General features: G+C 39.6%; 1 protein-coding gene across 13 annotated transcripts in view; it reads left to right on the top strand.

Annotated features, from left to right (window-relative positions):
• The first annotated feature begins 491 nt into the window (after window positions 1-491).
• VPS13B (vacuolar protein sorting 13 homolog B) overlaps window positions 492-13,760 on the top strand; it is a 439,608-nt gene continuing 426,339 nt past the window's right edge. For 5 of the 13 annotated variants that reach the window (XM_061448008.1, XM_061448010.1, XM_061448006.1 and 2 more), the window contains exons 1-2: window positions 492-710; window positions 8,167-8,310. In XM_061448008.1, coding sequence (XP_061303992.1) covers window positions 564-710; window positions 8,167-8,310 — 291 coding nt within the window. In that variant the 5' untranslated portion in view covers window positions 492-563. The remainder of the gene's footprint in view (window positions 711-8,166; window positions 8,311-13,760) is intronic. The other 8 variants (XR_009742463.1, XM_061448015.1, XM_061448018.1 and 5 more) reach the window with 3 other exon arrangements.

Raw genomic sequence — 13,760 nt, 5'->3', positions numbered from 1 at the left:
GGCGGGGATTGGTGGCAAGCGCCAATGCATCTTTAGCTTGGGTTGTGAAAGGTGCTGGTTTGCTTAGGGTTAAGGGTGGCAGGAAGATGGCGTTTTTGGAGTGTGCACGATGCTCAGGCTATCAGGTCGGTGAGGTGTATCGAAGGGGGTGTTTTAATACGGATTTCTGTCTATTAAAAATGACAGGGTTTGTGTCATTTAAGTTTTATATGAAAGCATGGTAGACTGCTCGACCTCCTCTTTTTGGTTTGGTTAGGTTGACTTTTCTTTTGATAGTGAACAAGCCAGTTTTTAGTTCTAGTATATGTATGTGTATAAACTGGAACTTTGTAAATGCAAATAAATGTGCTTTCATTTTGGTATGTATTTCACCTTTATGTGTAAGTATATGTATCTCTACATATAGACATACATGTTTACAAAGCAGAGTCTGAAATAAAAATTTTCATCTATTCAATGTAACTGTTGCTTTATTGAAAGTTAGGCTGACAGATTTATGAATAATATCTCATTGTTTTGTTTTTTTCCTTAGTGCTTGCCCTGTAATACAGAAATCTTCCAGAATGCTGGAGTCCTATGTTACTCCTATTCTAATGAGTTATGTGAATCGCTACATAAAGAATCTGAAGCCTTCAGATCTACAGTTGTCACTCTGGGGAGGAGATGTCGTACTTAGTAAACTTGAATTAAAGCTAGATGTGCTTGAACAGGTATGTTTATAGTAGTTGCACTCTATGTCCTTGATCTAAAAGAAGTTGACTAATTTAGGTTGGTCTGCACAGATAAATGTTCATTCAGTACTTGGTGGCTTTCTTCTTATGCAAGCCCTTTATTTTCCCTGCATGTCGTTATTTTTGCTTTAATTCCATGCCATTTGTTTGGTAATGAATGGTAATTCTTTGCACACCCTGTAAGTTATGGGGTGTGAAAAGAACGGCTTTTTGTGGACATGTTTCCTATTTCGGTAACTATTGTTTTACAGTATGAACATAAACTTAATTGCTTTTCCAGTCATATTTACTAATTGCATATAGTAACTAATTCAGAATGTCACAAAGTAGGAGCTCTCTTTAATTTTGCAGATTTGTGTTCTCTGTATTGTTTTATAATTCCAGGTTTCATCATTCCAGTTGTATTTAACTTCAGAGTAACTGAAGGACAGAGTTGATCAGCTGGTTTGTGTGGATTAGATCAGGGGCTCTCGGCCTTTAAAAGACAAGCTTGACCAAGTAAAACACTTGGTACAGAATCTGGAGCCTGCTGTCAATATGAACTGATTAACGCTTAGCAGAGGGACTGTTCCCTTGTATGCTTACCTGAGTTGACAAGGATTTGGATGTGTGAGACCAATAAAGCTGTTTTATGTTGATGTAGTGAGTCTTAGCTGGTGTCCTGTGTCCAGATGTAGTCCAAGTGAAGGAGCTGAGAGAAATGCAGCAAAAAATAATGGGAGATTTAGGCAATATGGCCACTGAAAAAAAAATTAAATAGGTAATGTGTTTTAATTTTGGAATAAAAAAAAGTGAGACAAGATAGGACAAGAATTACGTGGATGAGACAAGGAATAAATTGCATTTGGAGAGACTTAGATTGGACGTAAAGGGAAATTTCCTTGTTTTAATCGGATTATGAGGCATTGGAGAAGACTGAGGAGGCTGCATGGTCTCTACTGGGAGACCTTCTAAAATGTGAAAGAATGTGATCTCTGATCCTGTTCTGGAAGAGGAGACAATCTTACAAGAGATCCTGTCCCGTTTTCTGTGCTTTTGTAAAGAGCCTGATTTGTCTTATATGAAGTATCTGGTGGCCTGTGTATTTCCTATCAAGTTCTTCACTTTATTGGTATGGCTTGTTCATACAGCTGATGTGGATACTAGACTTCAGTTGGTACGATGTGTTCCTCCCATGAATATTTGAAGCCCTTTTTAATGTATATATTAGGAAATCTGAGAAGGGTTGATCAGAAAGGAATTCTGGAGGTTATCCAGTCCAACCTCCTCTTCTGAGAAGGGCTCTTACCAGTATTATGTCAGATCAGCTTGTGGTTTTCTCCAGTTGAGTTTTGAAATCTCCTGTATTGGTTGTGAAAACCTCCACTTGCTATACTGTGTAGAGAGACGGTTTGTCCAAATAACAAATGGTGACTTGGGTTGGATGTATCAAACTTGCTACATTACCGGGTACAGTTAGGATTTTGCTGCTGTCACTTATGTTGTTCCCTCTCAGATAGTTGCAGTTTGCTGGTGGGTGATCTCTTCATCTTTGCCAATTTATCAGCTGGGTACCTAAACATCCAGTGCAATCTGTTAATGTCATGGCTCTTGTAGAAGCAAATGTTGCCATAATATACCTGTGCTAATGTTCTATCAGCTTAAATGGGGATGTGAATATGCAATGAATACAAAATTGTTGGGCAGAGAAGAGATTCAGAGCAGCCCTGCGGAGAAGGACTTGGGGGTGTTGGTTGATGAGAAAATGAACGTGAGCCAGGAGTGTGCGCTCGCAGCCCAGAAGGCCAGCTGTATCCTGGGCTGCATCAAAAGGAGCGTGACCAGCAGGGTGAAGGAGGTGATCCTGCCCCTCTGCTCTTGTGAGACCTCACTTGGAGTATTGTGTGCCGTTCTGGTGTCCTCAGCATAAAAAGGACATGAAACTGTTGGAACAAGTCCAGAGAAGGACCACGAGGATGATCAGGGGACTGGAGCACCTCCTGTATGAAGACAGGCTGAGGAAGTTGGGGCTGTTCAGCCTGGAGAAGAGAAGCTGTGTGGTGACCTCACAGCAGCCTTCCAGTATCTGAAGGGGGCCTATAGGGATGCTGGGGAGGGACTCTTCATTAGGGACTCTAGTGATAGGACAAGGGGTAACAGGTTAAAACTTAAACAGGGGAAGTTTAGACTGGATATAAGGAAGAAGTTCTTTAGTGTAAGGGTGGTGAGGCACTGGAATGGGTTGCCCAGGAAAGTCGTGAATGCTCCATCCCTGGCAGTGTTCAAGGCCAGGTTGGACAGAGCCTTGGGTGACATGGTTTAGTGTGAGGTGTCCCTGCCCATGGCAGGGGAGTTGGAAGTTGATCTTAAGGTCCTTTCCAACCCTAACTGTTCTATGGGTCTATGAGTATAGCTCAGATTACTTTTTTTTTTTTTTTTTCTATATTTGGCTCCGTGTTTGTGTGAAAACTAGTGAACTTATTTTGGCTTTTATTATTCTTTGGAACTTGCCTGGATGCACAGACTGTATTTAGGATGTCTATTCTCTCTCTTCTTTTTTTTTCTATTTTTTTGTGGTAAGGGTGCTGCTTTATGCCTGCTCAGCAAAACTCTTTTTCTGAGTGTGTAGTAATACAACATCCCAAGACCTTTGCAGCTGGCAGAGAGCTCCCTTGAAAAGAAAGTCCTTCTGCCTGAATGGATTTGTGATATCCAAAATTAGTTGCCTTAACTGCTCTGGTCTTCTAACATCCTTTCCTGAGCTGTTATCCTAAGCCTGGTTCCCTGCTCCTTATCTGGCATAAACACAGCCTCAATTTTATGCTTTATACTTTGGATACAAATGCACATACCCTGGATATCTTTGTCTGGAGCCTTAAACATTTTCAGAGAATTCCAGCTTTTCTGGAACTGTAGTGATTATTCGGGTACAGTAGCATAGGTGACAACTACCTGGACAAAGCACCTTATAAAAGGTTTGGGAACAAGTCTGTTCTTTCTCCCCTCACTCCTTGCACTTCAGCTGACGTTCATGTCCAGTTCTGGTGTCTTCAGCATAAGAAGGGCATGGAGCAAACAGCAACTCCAGAGGAGGGCCACGAGGATGACTGGGGGGCTGGAGCACCTCTATACAGATAACAGGTGGAGAAAGTTGGGGCTGTTCAGCCTGGAGAAGAGAAGCTGTGTGGTGACCTCACAGCAGCCTTCCAGTATCTGAAGGGGGCCTATAGGGATGCTGGGGAGGGACTCTTCATTAGGGACTCTAGTGATAGGACAAGGGGTAACGGGTTAAAACTTAAACAGGGGAAGTTTAGATTGGATATGAGGAGGAAGTTCTTTCCTGTAAGTGTGGTGAGGCACTGGAATGGGTTGCTCAGGGAAGTTGTGAATGCTCCATCCCTGGTGGTGTTCAAGGCCAGGTTGGACAGAGCCTTGGGTGACATGGTTTAGTGTGAGGTGTCTCTGCCCATGGCAGGGGGTTGGAAGTTGATCTTAAGGTCCTTTCCAACCCTAACCATTCTCTGATTCTGTATTTTTGTCCTTAATTTGGTAATGGGTTAAAACTTAAACAGGGGAAGTTTAGATTGGATATAAGGAAGAAGTTCTTTTCTGTAAGGGTGGTGAGGCACTGGAATGGGTTGCCCAGGGAGGTTGTGAATGCTCCCTGGCAGTGTTTAGGGCCAGGGTGGACAGAGCCTTGGGTGACATGGTTTAGTGTGAGGTGTCCCTGCCCATGGCAGAGGGTTGGAACTAGATGATCTTAAGGGCCTTCCCAACTCATACCAGATTCTATGTTAATACTTCCATGTCATGTTGCATACTTGTGGGTCACCAAACACTCAGTACTTAGTGAAAGGGGAAAGATTGCACAGAAAAGGAGGGCAGAAAGAAATGGTCTTTGATATGTTGTATTATGAGCAAGTTATTAAATCTGGCACACATTTGTTTTGTATTGTCTACTGAAATAGCATAACAAAGATTTGTCTGCATGGCTTTAAGAAAATTTGGCTGTGCAATTAGGATAATGTCAGGCAAATTCCTTTGAGAAATAACTGTCTTCTAAGTAAGCTGTGCATTTGGTTGTATCACCTCATTTTGAAATAATTCCTGTTTCTGTTTCTTTAACTATCTTACAGTTAACTAGACAAAAATGAGAATATGTTAAATCTATCCAGCAAATAGTGGAAAAATATCTATTCTAGAGTACCTTTTGAAGTAAACTTGTAACTTACACATGTGAACACAAGTCAGGCTATAAATAGATGTTATGGTATTGATGAGCAACATAAAAATTACGTGCCTGCAAGTCTGGAAAGGAATTTATTTCTGTTACTGTTAATAGTAATAGCTTGCTGTCTTGATTCATGAAAGCATTGTCTCTTAAGCTGGAATGTACTTTTAGAGTCCATATTTTTTTCTGCCTGCCTTCCTCCCTCTCTTCCCCCCAGGCTGTGGGACATAAGGTACTTTTTCATTTATTGTATGACCAGTGTAGCGATGGCTGTACTGAACTGCTCAGTATCTCTATTCAGTGGCTTGACTGAGACTCTGTGGGTTAAAATTTTGTTTGGGTTGACTGTAAGCCTAAGGCTAAATTTTTAGGAGAGAGGCTTTCAGCTAAAATCCTTCAGTATATTAGTGAATGAGGTGAAGAAAAAATGCTTTCTTTTTAAAAAAAAAAAAAGTGACTGCTGCGAACTGTTTTCATGGGGAAGCCTGTAACTCTCATCTTTTGGACTGGGGGCTTGGAATTAGATGTGACTTTCTGTAAGCATGGCTGAGGTAACAGTAAGGAGGTTCCCTGACATGAGACAGATGTGAGGCTTTTTAAATTAGTTAATGAAAACTTAGTAAACCCTGAAACCTAATTCACAAACTGAAAGCTTTATGACAACAAAACGTATAGCTATTGTTTTGTGAGGTGTCTTCTCTGAAGATTTTGTTAGCAGTGAATATATTTCATCTACTATTAGGTCTTGGATGCAAGATGAACTTCTTAGTCATACCAGTAGAAAGGCTAAAGAGGTATCTGTGGAATGGAGAGTGTGTTCCTTAATGTTGCTCCTATTAGGAGCTGTTGTCGCTTTGATGTTGCTAGGTATTTGTGGGTAAGAATAGGTGGCTTCTCCTTTGGATGACTAATTAGAGTCAGGATGCTAACCTGTCACAGTTGCAGTGGTAGTTATTTCAACTTGGAACTTACGAAAAAATTTTTAGTGGGCTTAGAAAACATGCCACTAAGATTTGAATGCAGTTTCAAGATGTTAGGCACATATTAACCAGCTTCGCAGAAGGTAGACTTATTATATATGCCCAGTACTAAATGCAAAACGTCCTCAGATTTTGTTATTGTAGAACTTCTATACAGCAGGGGTACGACTAAAGTCAGAAAGTGCAGGAAAATAGGCTTTCTGGATCCACTTCTGGATGTTTGTCTAAAATTCCCTACCACCTTACCTGCTTGATCTCAGATTTTCACGGACCTTCTCTATTTAACTTCTACTCATTCACAGGAGTACCGAGTCAGAGCATGCAAGTACCTAGTACCTAAATTGAGCCAAGGTGCTTAAGTCCCAGGTTTCCAGGGAAATTCTGCTGAACAAAGGTTTATGTCCCTGAGTATACTAAGAAACGGCAGGCTCAATGTGCATCAGCAGTGTGCCTTGGTAGCCAAGAGGGCAAGCCACATCCTGCAGTCCATCAAACAAAGAATAGCCAGCTGATCAAAATTGGTGACTGTCCTGCTGTATGTGGTGTTGGTGTGGCCTCACCTTAAGCACTGTATGCAGTTCTGGGCACCACAATTTAAGAAAGATGTGGAGGTCTTTGAATGTGTCCAGAGGAGAGCAACAAAGCTGGTGGAAGCTAAAAGGAATGTCCTGTGAAGAATGGCTAGGGCTCTGGGCTTGTCTAGTTTGGAGAAGGGTAGGCTGAGGGGTGACTTCATTGCTCTCTACAGCTTCCTGAGGACAGTAAGCAGAGATGGAGTTGCTGAGTTCTTTGTATGGTATCCAGTGATATGACCTGTGGGAGTAGTTCAAAGCTGAGCCAGGGGAGGTTCAGTCTTGACCATAGGAAGAATTTCTTAACTGAGAGGGTGGTCAAACACTGGAACAGTCTTCTTAGGGAGGTGGTCAATGTCCCAAGCCTGTCAGTGTTTAAGAGGCATTTGGATAATGCCCTTAATGACATGCTTTAGCTTTTGGTCAGCCCTGAATTGGTCAGGCAGTTGAACTAGATGATTGTTGTAGGTGCCTTCCAACTGAAAATATTCTGTTGTAATGGTGAGAACTATTGCTGAGTATCTGGGAGACTTAGATTCACTTCTTCCTCAACCTGAGAATATTCACACCTGTAGTTCCCAGCATCTAAGGTGAAGACACAAACACCAGGCTATAAGCAACTCCAGCTAAAGACATCTGTTGTTTTTTCCCCATTAAGACTTAAAACCTTTATAGCCAAAAATGTCAGGATAGGAGATCAGGAAGTACATTATCATTGAAGTCTTATCATTAGAATACGTAGTATTAAAAATGCTAACTTAAAATTCTGTAATAATATCAAATATGGTTTATTTATTTTGCACTAAGCACTTATTTCCTTATTCCAAATCTTGATGTCTAGTTCTGGGACCAGGTCTCTAGCCTGATCGTTTGTCTGATAGGCGTTAAGCTCGTGAATCCTGGGAGAACCCCTGGAGCTACTGGGGGAATTTCAGCACTTTGTATCCAAAGAATTTAAACCTTGGTACCTTGTTTTCTGCTGATTCGCTGCATGCAGCAGCAGCTGGGTCACTAGGGCTGTCCTATAGAGGTGTGATCTACGTATTGACTGGGTGGGGCACCAGGCATTTGTTAGGAGTTCTGGGCTGACTTGCACCAGTTTTTAGAGTAGTGCGTTATACACATAGGGCCTTGGTGAGGAGTTATCGAATTTGTGAATGAAAAATTTAATAACTTTGTATTACGGAGCAGTTTGTTGTGAATGTGGCCACAGTAGGCCAATCTTAAGCTCCAATCTCTTATAACTAAAATATTTTTTAAGACATTGACTTGCTGTGGCTTTGTCAATGTTTGTTTAATTCCAAATTTGTGTTCTTCAGAATAATGCAGGTTGTGTATAATTTTAAGTATTTACTTTCACGTGGTTCATTTCTGCTTGTCCGTTGAACAGTGACACATTTTGCGATAGGTTCGTGCAGAAGAGGTGGCTTTAAATTGTCTTTGATTATTAAGGACATGATAATCCAAATGTTTCCATTGAATAGACTAATTGTATGTGTGCAAGTGATTGTAAAGCTAGTTGTCAAGGCCCATGCCTTGACACTGCTGATGTGGGGAGACCGAATAAATTCTGACATGTTTTGTGCTAGAACTGTACTATTTTAAGTTACAAATGTGCCTTGAATTTTGATGTGTTTCAGTAGTTCATTCACCACTCTTCTTGTTGTTGCTAGGAGCTGAAACTACCATTTACCTTTTTAAGCGGGCATATTCATGAACTTCGGATTCATGTGCCATGGACAAAATTGGGATCAGAGCCAGTTGTTATCACCATCAATACAATGGAATGCATCTTGAAATTAAAGGACGGGGCTCAGGTAAGAAATGTGATGAATGCATTTCTAACATTGAGAGGTTGCAAATAATAGCTTCTATGGTCACCTTTAAAGCTACCTGAAGAATCAGGCATGTGAAGGTGCGGTCCCTGCTATTTTTTTAAGAGGCTGATATTGTTCTCATCATGGCTAGTATCTTTGTTTATGCTTATTTTTAATTCTTTATTAGCTGTAGCTGTGTTCTTGCAGATGTAACAGCATGTTAATAGTGCTTTGCTGGAATTTTCTTACGACTTGACAAAAAAAGTATTTCAAGAACAATGTAGTTTCCTGCACACTTCCAACTTCTTCCTCCCAAGGAGCAGTGCTGGTTGCTTGAGACAGCTGTGGGCAGCACCACTGAGCATTGGGCATTTTTCAAAACATGTGGTGTTATTATTAAAGGAGTGCTTTAAAGATCCAGGAGTGAATTCTTTTTTCCCTTCAGAAGTTACAGTATTTGCTTGAATGTACTTAGAAGCTTTCTTACATGAGAGGGTCTCAAAGGGCTTTTTGTTTTGTTGCTTGCAATAATTTGCCATTACACTGTTTTTCACAGGCTCAGGAAGGATTTTCTTCTGACACAATGAAACTTGAAATATGCAGTGGCTCAATTTTGTTATATGTCTAACCTAGTTAACAAAAAGTACTTTGGTATTTTAACGTTGCACTTGTTTTTTTTTTATTCAGTATGGTGCTTTAACCCTAGAGAGGTTTTGTGGTTGGTTTGTTTTTTTTTTTGGTTGTTTTCTTTTTAAAGCCTTGTTCACATTTTAATTTCAACACAGTCCTCCAGCTATATTAAGGATAATGCAAAAGAAAATTCCAGCTTGTGCAAAGCTCTCAAGTGTTTGGTAGGGTGCTTGATGAGCTGTTAACATTTAACATCAATAATTAGACATAAGCCAGCAGAAACATTTGAAAACACGTTTCCATTATGTTTAATATTTCTTGTAATATTCTTTTACTGTTACAGAGCTAAAAGGCTTTTGTTGCTGGAATAGAAATCTCTAAACCTATGTGTGCCAACCACAAAGCATATACTTGCATCCTGTAGTTCACTCCGTGTGCATGTGTGCATATACACACATGTATGCACACCAACAGCCAAATGCTAAGTGCTTTTCTAATGGTAGGTAAGATTTTGAGGCCAGATGTTCCATAAGAAATGTTTTAGAAGCAGCAAATTGCAACTAATTATAGAAGCTGCAGAAGAAGATCTGTAGCCTATGACTTTGTGCAACCCAGAACTAATATTTGATACTGGACCATGCAGATGGCTACTGCTGGAATGATCAGATTTCCTGCTTGCATGGTATTTGAAACTTAAATTTTGTGGTGCATACAGTAAAAGGTCAAGTGTCACAAATGTAAAGCACTCTCAAAACAAGTATTTGTTACAGATGTTTAAGATTCAGAGGCAAGAAGGGATTTTTGAAAATTGCAACTGACATTCGAACAAATTATTCAGTGGTATGTGCATTCAGGAGGCTAAAATTTGGGTCTGTGCCATGGGAGGATTATCTTTGACTAACAAGAATGTAAATGAAAACAGTTTTATGCTGTTTTCTGAGGATATGTTTTTAAAAGTTGACAGCTTTAATTTTATTTCTTAAATTACTATTTGAAATTTTTTTATAAAAAGAAAATGTTTAGACAGATTCTTGTATTCTAACTTCCAGTGTGACAATGTGCTTGGCCAAAGCCAGTTGTCACAAAAATGCTTGCAATCAGTGAATAAAAAACCTGAGTGAAATAAAATATATCTGTGGAACATAGTAGTAAAATGAACTTTCAGTGGATTTAGCACCAACTGGAGCTGTTCTGCCAAGAACTTCGTATCAGTGAAGAGTGTAATTAGCAAGAAAGTTTAGTTCTCAAAAATTGATTGGCTTGATCCCATGTTTCCTTCCTCAGGTCAAACTTCTAATAAGCACATGCATAATTTCACCTGAGCAAAAAATAAAGTTTCTGACCTCAATTTAGTGTGATATGTATTCTTTGGAAAGGGGCTATTTCAAAGGTTATTGATTTTGAAGATCTGTGGGGATTCAAATACACAGTGTTGTTAGAAGCTATTGTCAAGTGGACCCTACAGTTCTTTGTAAGCAAAAAAAACTCTCTCCTTTTGTATGTTTTTGAGGAGCTTCAGCCCCCTGGGGAATGCTTTTGTACATCTGTGCTTTTACTCTGATGCTGTGTCATAGTTCAGTTTCAGTGCTAGGTTGGTTGGTTGGTTTTTTGTTGTTTATGCTACTGCAGCATCTCCTTACCTGGAATGAAAGTTTGGAGCAGACAGTAATAGCTCAACTTCTAGTTTTATGCTAATAGTCTCCTTTTCTAAGGAGAAATGTTGTATAACTGATAAGTTTGCCCAGTGATATACAAAATCCATGGTGTAGAATTAGTGATACTGTCAGTGAATTTCAAAGTTTGAGCCTTTCAAAGGTCATTGCTTTTCCCCTTTAAATTCATATGGTGCAGATTGACCAAGATAAGCCTGCGTGTGTTTTGTTCACCTTCCTGATATTACAACTAATGACAAGACTAATCTTCTCTGTGTTCAACCTTGAATTCTGTTGGTTTTAGTTTTGGAACTGATGCAAATCAGGAGATTCAAGGAGAAATTTTTTATCTGTGTTACTGCTTCACTTCTGTGTCCTTGTCTTTAATCAGGACAAAGCGCATCAGGAGTATGCTGATGCATATGAAAATGGAAACTTTCCTTACCCCAAGGATAACTAATTATGGAATCGTGGAAAACTGTTAGATACAAGTGCTCATGGGCACAGGGAAGCCGAATAGTTGTTTGGATCAGCATACAGACAATTAAGCACTGTTCTTTTTATGAGATACTACAAAGAAAGTTTTGATGGAGTGTAATATCTTTGTGGAAACAGTGGAAAACAGCTCACAATCATCATGACTGTCAGAATAGCAGACATATTCTTATCTGACAGTCAGTAGAGACTGCCATCAAAGAATGCTAAAAGTAGAAATTGATCGTGACTGGGAAATGATTAAGATGGTAGATAGGGTATGCCGGACAGGTTGTGAAGGACTTTGAAAGTACAGACAGAAAGCTTGTGTTTGAAGGTATAGTTACATGAAGTTTTTGGTTTAGGTGGTAAAGCTAGCTCTAGGTCTGAGGCAGTGCTTTACTGTTTTTCTCCTTCTCACCTGGGTTATAAAAGTTTGGTTGAATGTGGCTGTATGGACAAGCAGTGCTCTTTATCCCTTTTGAGTATATATGTATGCTGTTCAGTGACAGCAAAAATAGACTTGAAGTCAGAGGACCAACTCTGAGTTTGTAGCAGCCCACCATTCTGCTTTTCATCTGCTGATGTAGAAGATCAAGGTCTTCATTTGTGAAATATTTTCATTACTTATTTCCATAGTGTTATCTTTAATTCAGTAAATCTGATACTGAGTTTTAATACTTGTATGTGGAATTTAAGGTGAAGGTTGTATCGAGAGCTGTCCTACACGAAGCAAACTATGTGATCACTAGTGTTGAGTTATGATCTCAGGTTAATGATGAAGTTAATACAAAATTCATCATGTAGCAGCCAGTTCATGTTGCTTTTATTTGTGTTTTAATAGCTTAATATAGCAAAGGGGATTTTATCCATTTTCTGTGTGTGTGCATACAAAGAAGTGTATGTAAGTAATAAGAACAGTTTTGCATATTACTTTAAATGGAAAAAATCCTATATGTAAATTGGACTTTAAGTAGTTGAATCTTTTCCAAAGGTTTAGGAAGTTTTGGCAGAGCCTTTGGTTGGATTTTATGCCATTTTCTGTCAAGAACTCTAGTCTGAAGAGTTCTTCTCACATCAAACTGTTCATAGAAAACATGTGTTTTAGGTAGGAGATTTTCTTTCAAGGATATTATCTTTCTAAGGGAGAAATACCATGTCCTACAAATCTCTTGCAAAAATATTTAGTAAACTTACTCTTTCAGCAGAGGAAGCAGTAAGTGCACCTGCTAGAAGAGGGCTCAGCATTTGGTTCACACACTTGTTTTTGAATATCCAGTGTTTTCATGTGAGTGGCTGAAGAGGAGGTACTGAACAGCTTTGCTTACAGATGGATTAATATTCATATGTTCTAGCTGGGCAAGCAAGAGTGACCATGTAATTTACCTCTTATTTTTTTCTTCTAAGCACGTTCATATGAAAAGACTTTTAAAGCAAGGTATATGACATTGTAAATTGCAGTAATTCTGCTGCCAAAAGAAGAAATTGCCTTTGCTGTGAATTTGTTCAGATGCCTGTGAACACATTTCTTAATACTCTAGCTGTACAAGTCAGTCCACTGCCATAGCATTGCCTCAACCTGAATAGCTGGCTTGCTTACCTAAGTCCCTGTTACCATTTTAGTAATTTCGGGTGCTTTTCTGACCACACAAACTGTAGATGACCAGGCACGACAGGGAATGTAGGAGTGCCCGCTGCGACTGAACTTTGTGGTTGTTGTAACATTCCCCCAGTTTATCATGACAGTACACATGTACATGGAAGATGGAAACAAGATATGTTTTCCTTTCTTTCTGCCAGCTTGTCTTCTAAGCAGTTTCCAACTGGCTGAAAATTAAATGCTTGTTAGAAAGATTTAAAACTTGATAGTTTCAGTCCTTGAAATACTTAGGCCTGCAAATGTCAACATTATACATCTCTAAAAAGAGAGGCCAAGTACACTATGTCAGGCATATTTTCTGTGGAACCGGATTCAGGAACAGAAAAGCCGTCAAAAATATAGTTGGGGCTATATTCTTGCTAAGGAGGTCGGATTTTTGAATGCAGTTCAAGAAGGATATTGTCAAAACTATTAATGGTTGGACTAGATGATCTTAAAGGTCCTTTCCAACCTAAATGTTCTATGATTCTAAAATCAGCCTGGTTGTTATCTCAAAATGTATTGAGATTGTGTAATAGCAATGATTTTGAATAGGTTGTGGGTTTGTTTGTTTGTGGTTTTTTTATGTTCAAATGGATGCACTTTGCAAATTGCAAGTGTAATGAACAGACTACAAGGCAAGGGTATGGCTCTGTGCTAGTGCTGGTGTTGCAAGATAAGGAAGCTGCCGGGAGCTATGTGTAGAGTTACAGTTTTCCCTTCAGTGCCTGTAGCAGTTGGAGCAGTAGTATCTAGTGAGTAAATGTTGCCTTTTCTCAGCTTGCCTGTTGCTTTCTGAACAAGACCTTACCTGTGTACCTCTTTATGCTGTAGCTCAGATAAAATTTGTGCTTTTGAAAAAATCCGGCTGTCTGGTCTTACTGTGCTTTGGCCTATGTTGTGGGTTGGTCTTGGAACTAATGAGCTGGATCCCTCTTGGATGAAACTTGAAGGAAAATGTATTCTAGGAGCATGGTAATGTGCTCCAGCAGTTAACTGAAATTAATAAGAGCCATTGCCTTGTGCAAGTTTTTAATAGAATCAGTGTTCCGTGA

The sequence above is a fragment of the Pezoporus flaviventris genome, unplaced genomic scaffold (assembly GCF_033815535.1).
Source record: "Pezoporus flaviventris isolate CSIRO_AGI_PZ_B2104156 unplaced genomic scaffold, CSIRO_AGI_Pfla_v1 ptg000007l, whole genome shotgun sequence".
NCBI lineage: Eukaryota > Metazoa > Chordata > Aves > Psittaciformes > Psittacidae > Pezoporus > Pezoporus flaviventris.
The sequence above is the reverse complement of the archived record's forward strand: the minus strand, read 5'-3'. Positions and strand labels throughout refer to the sequence as shown.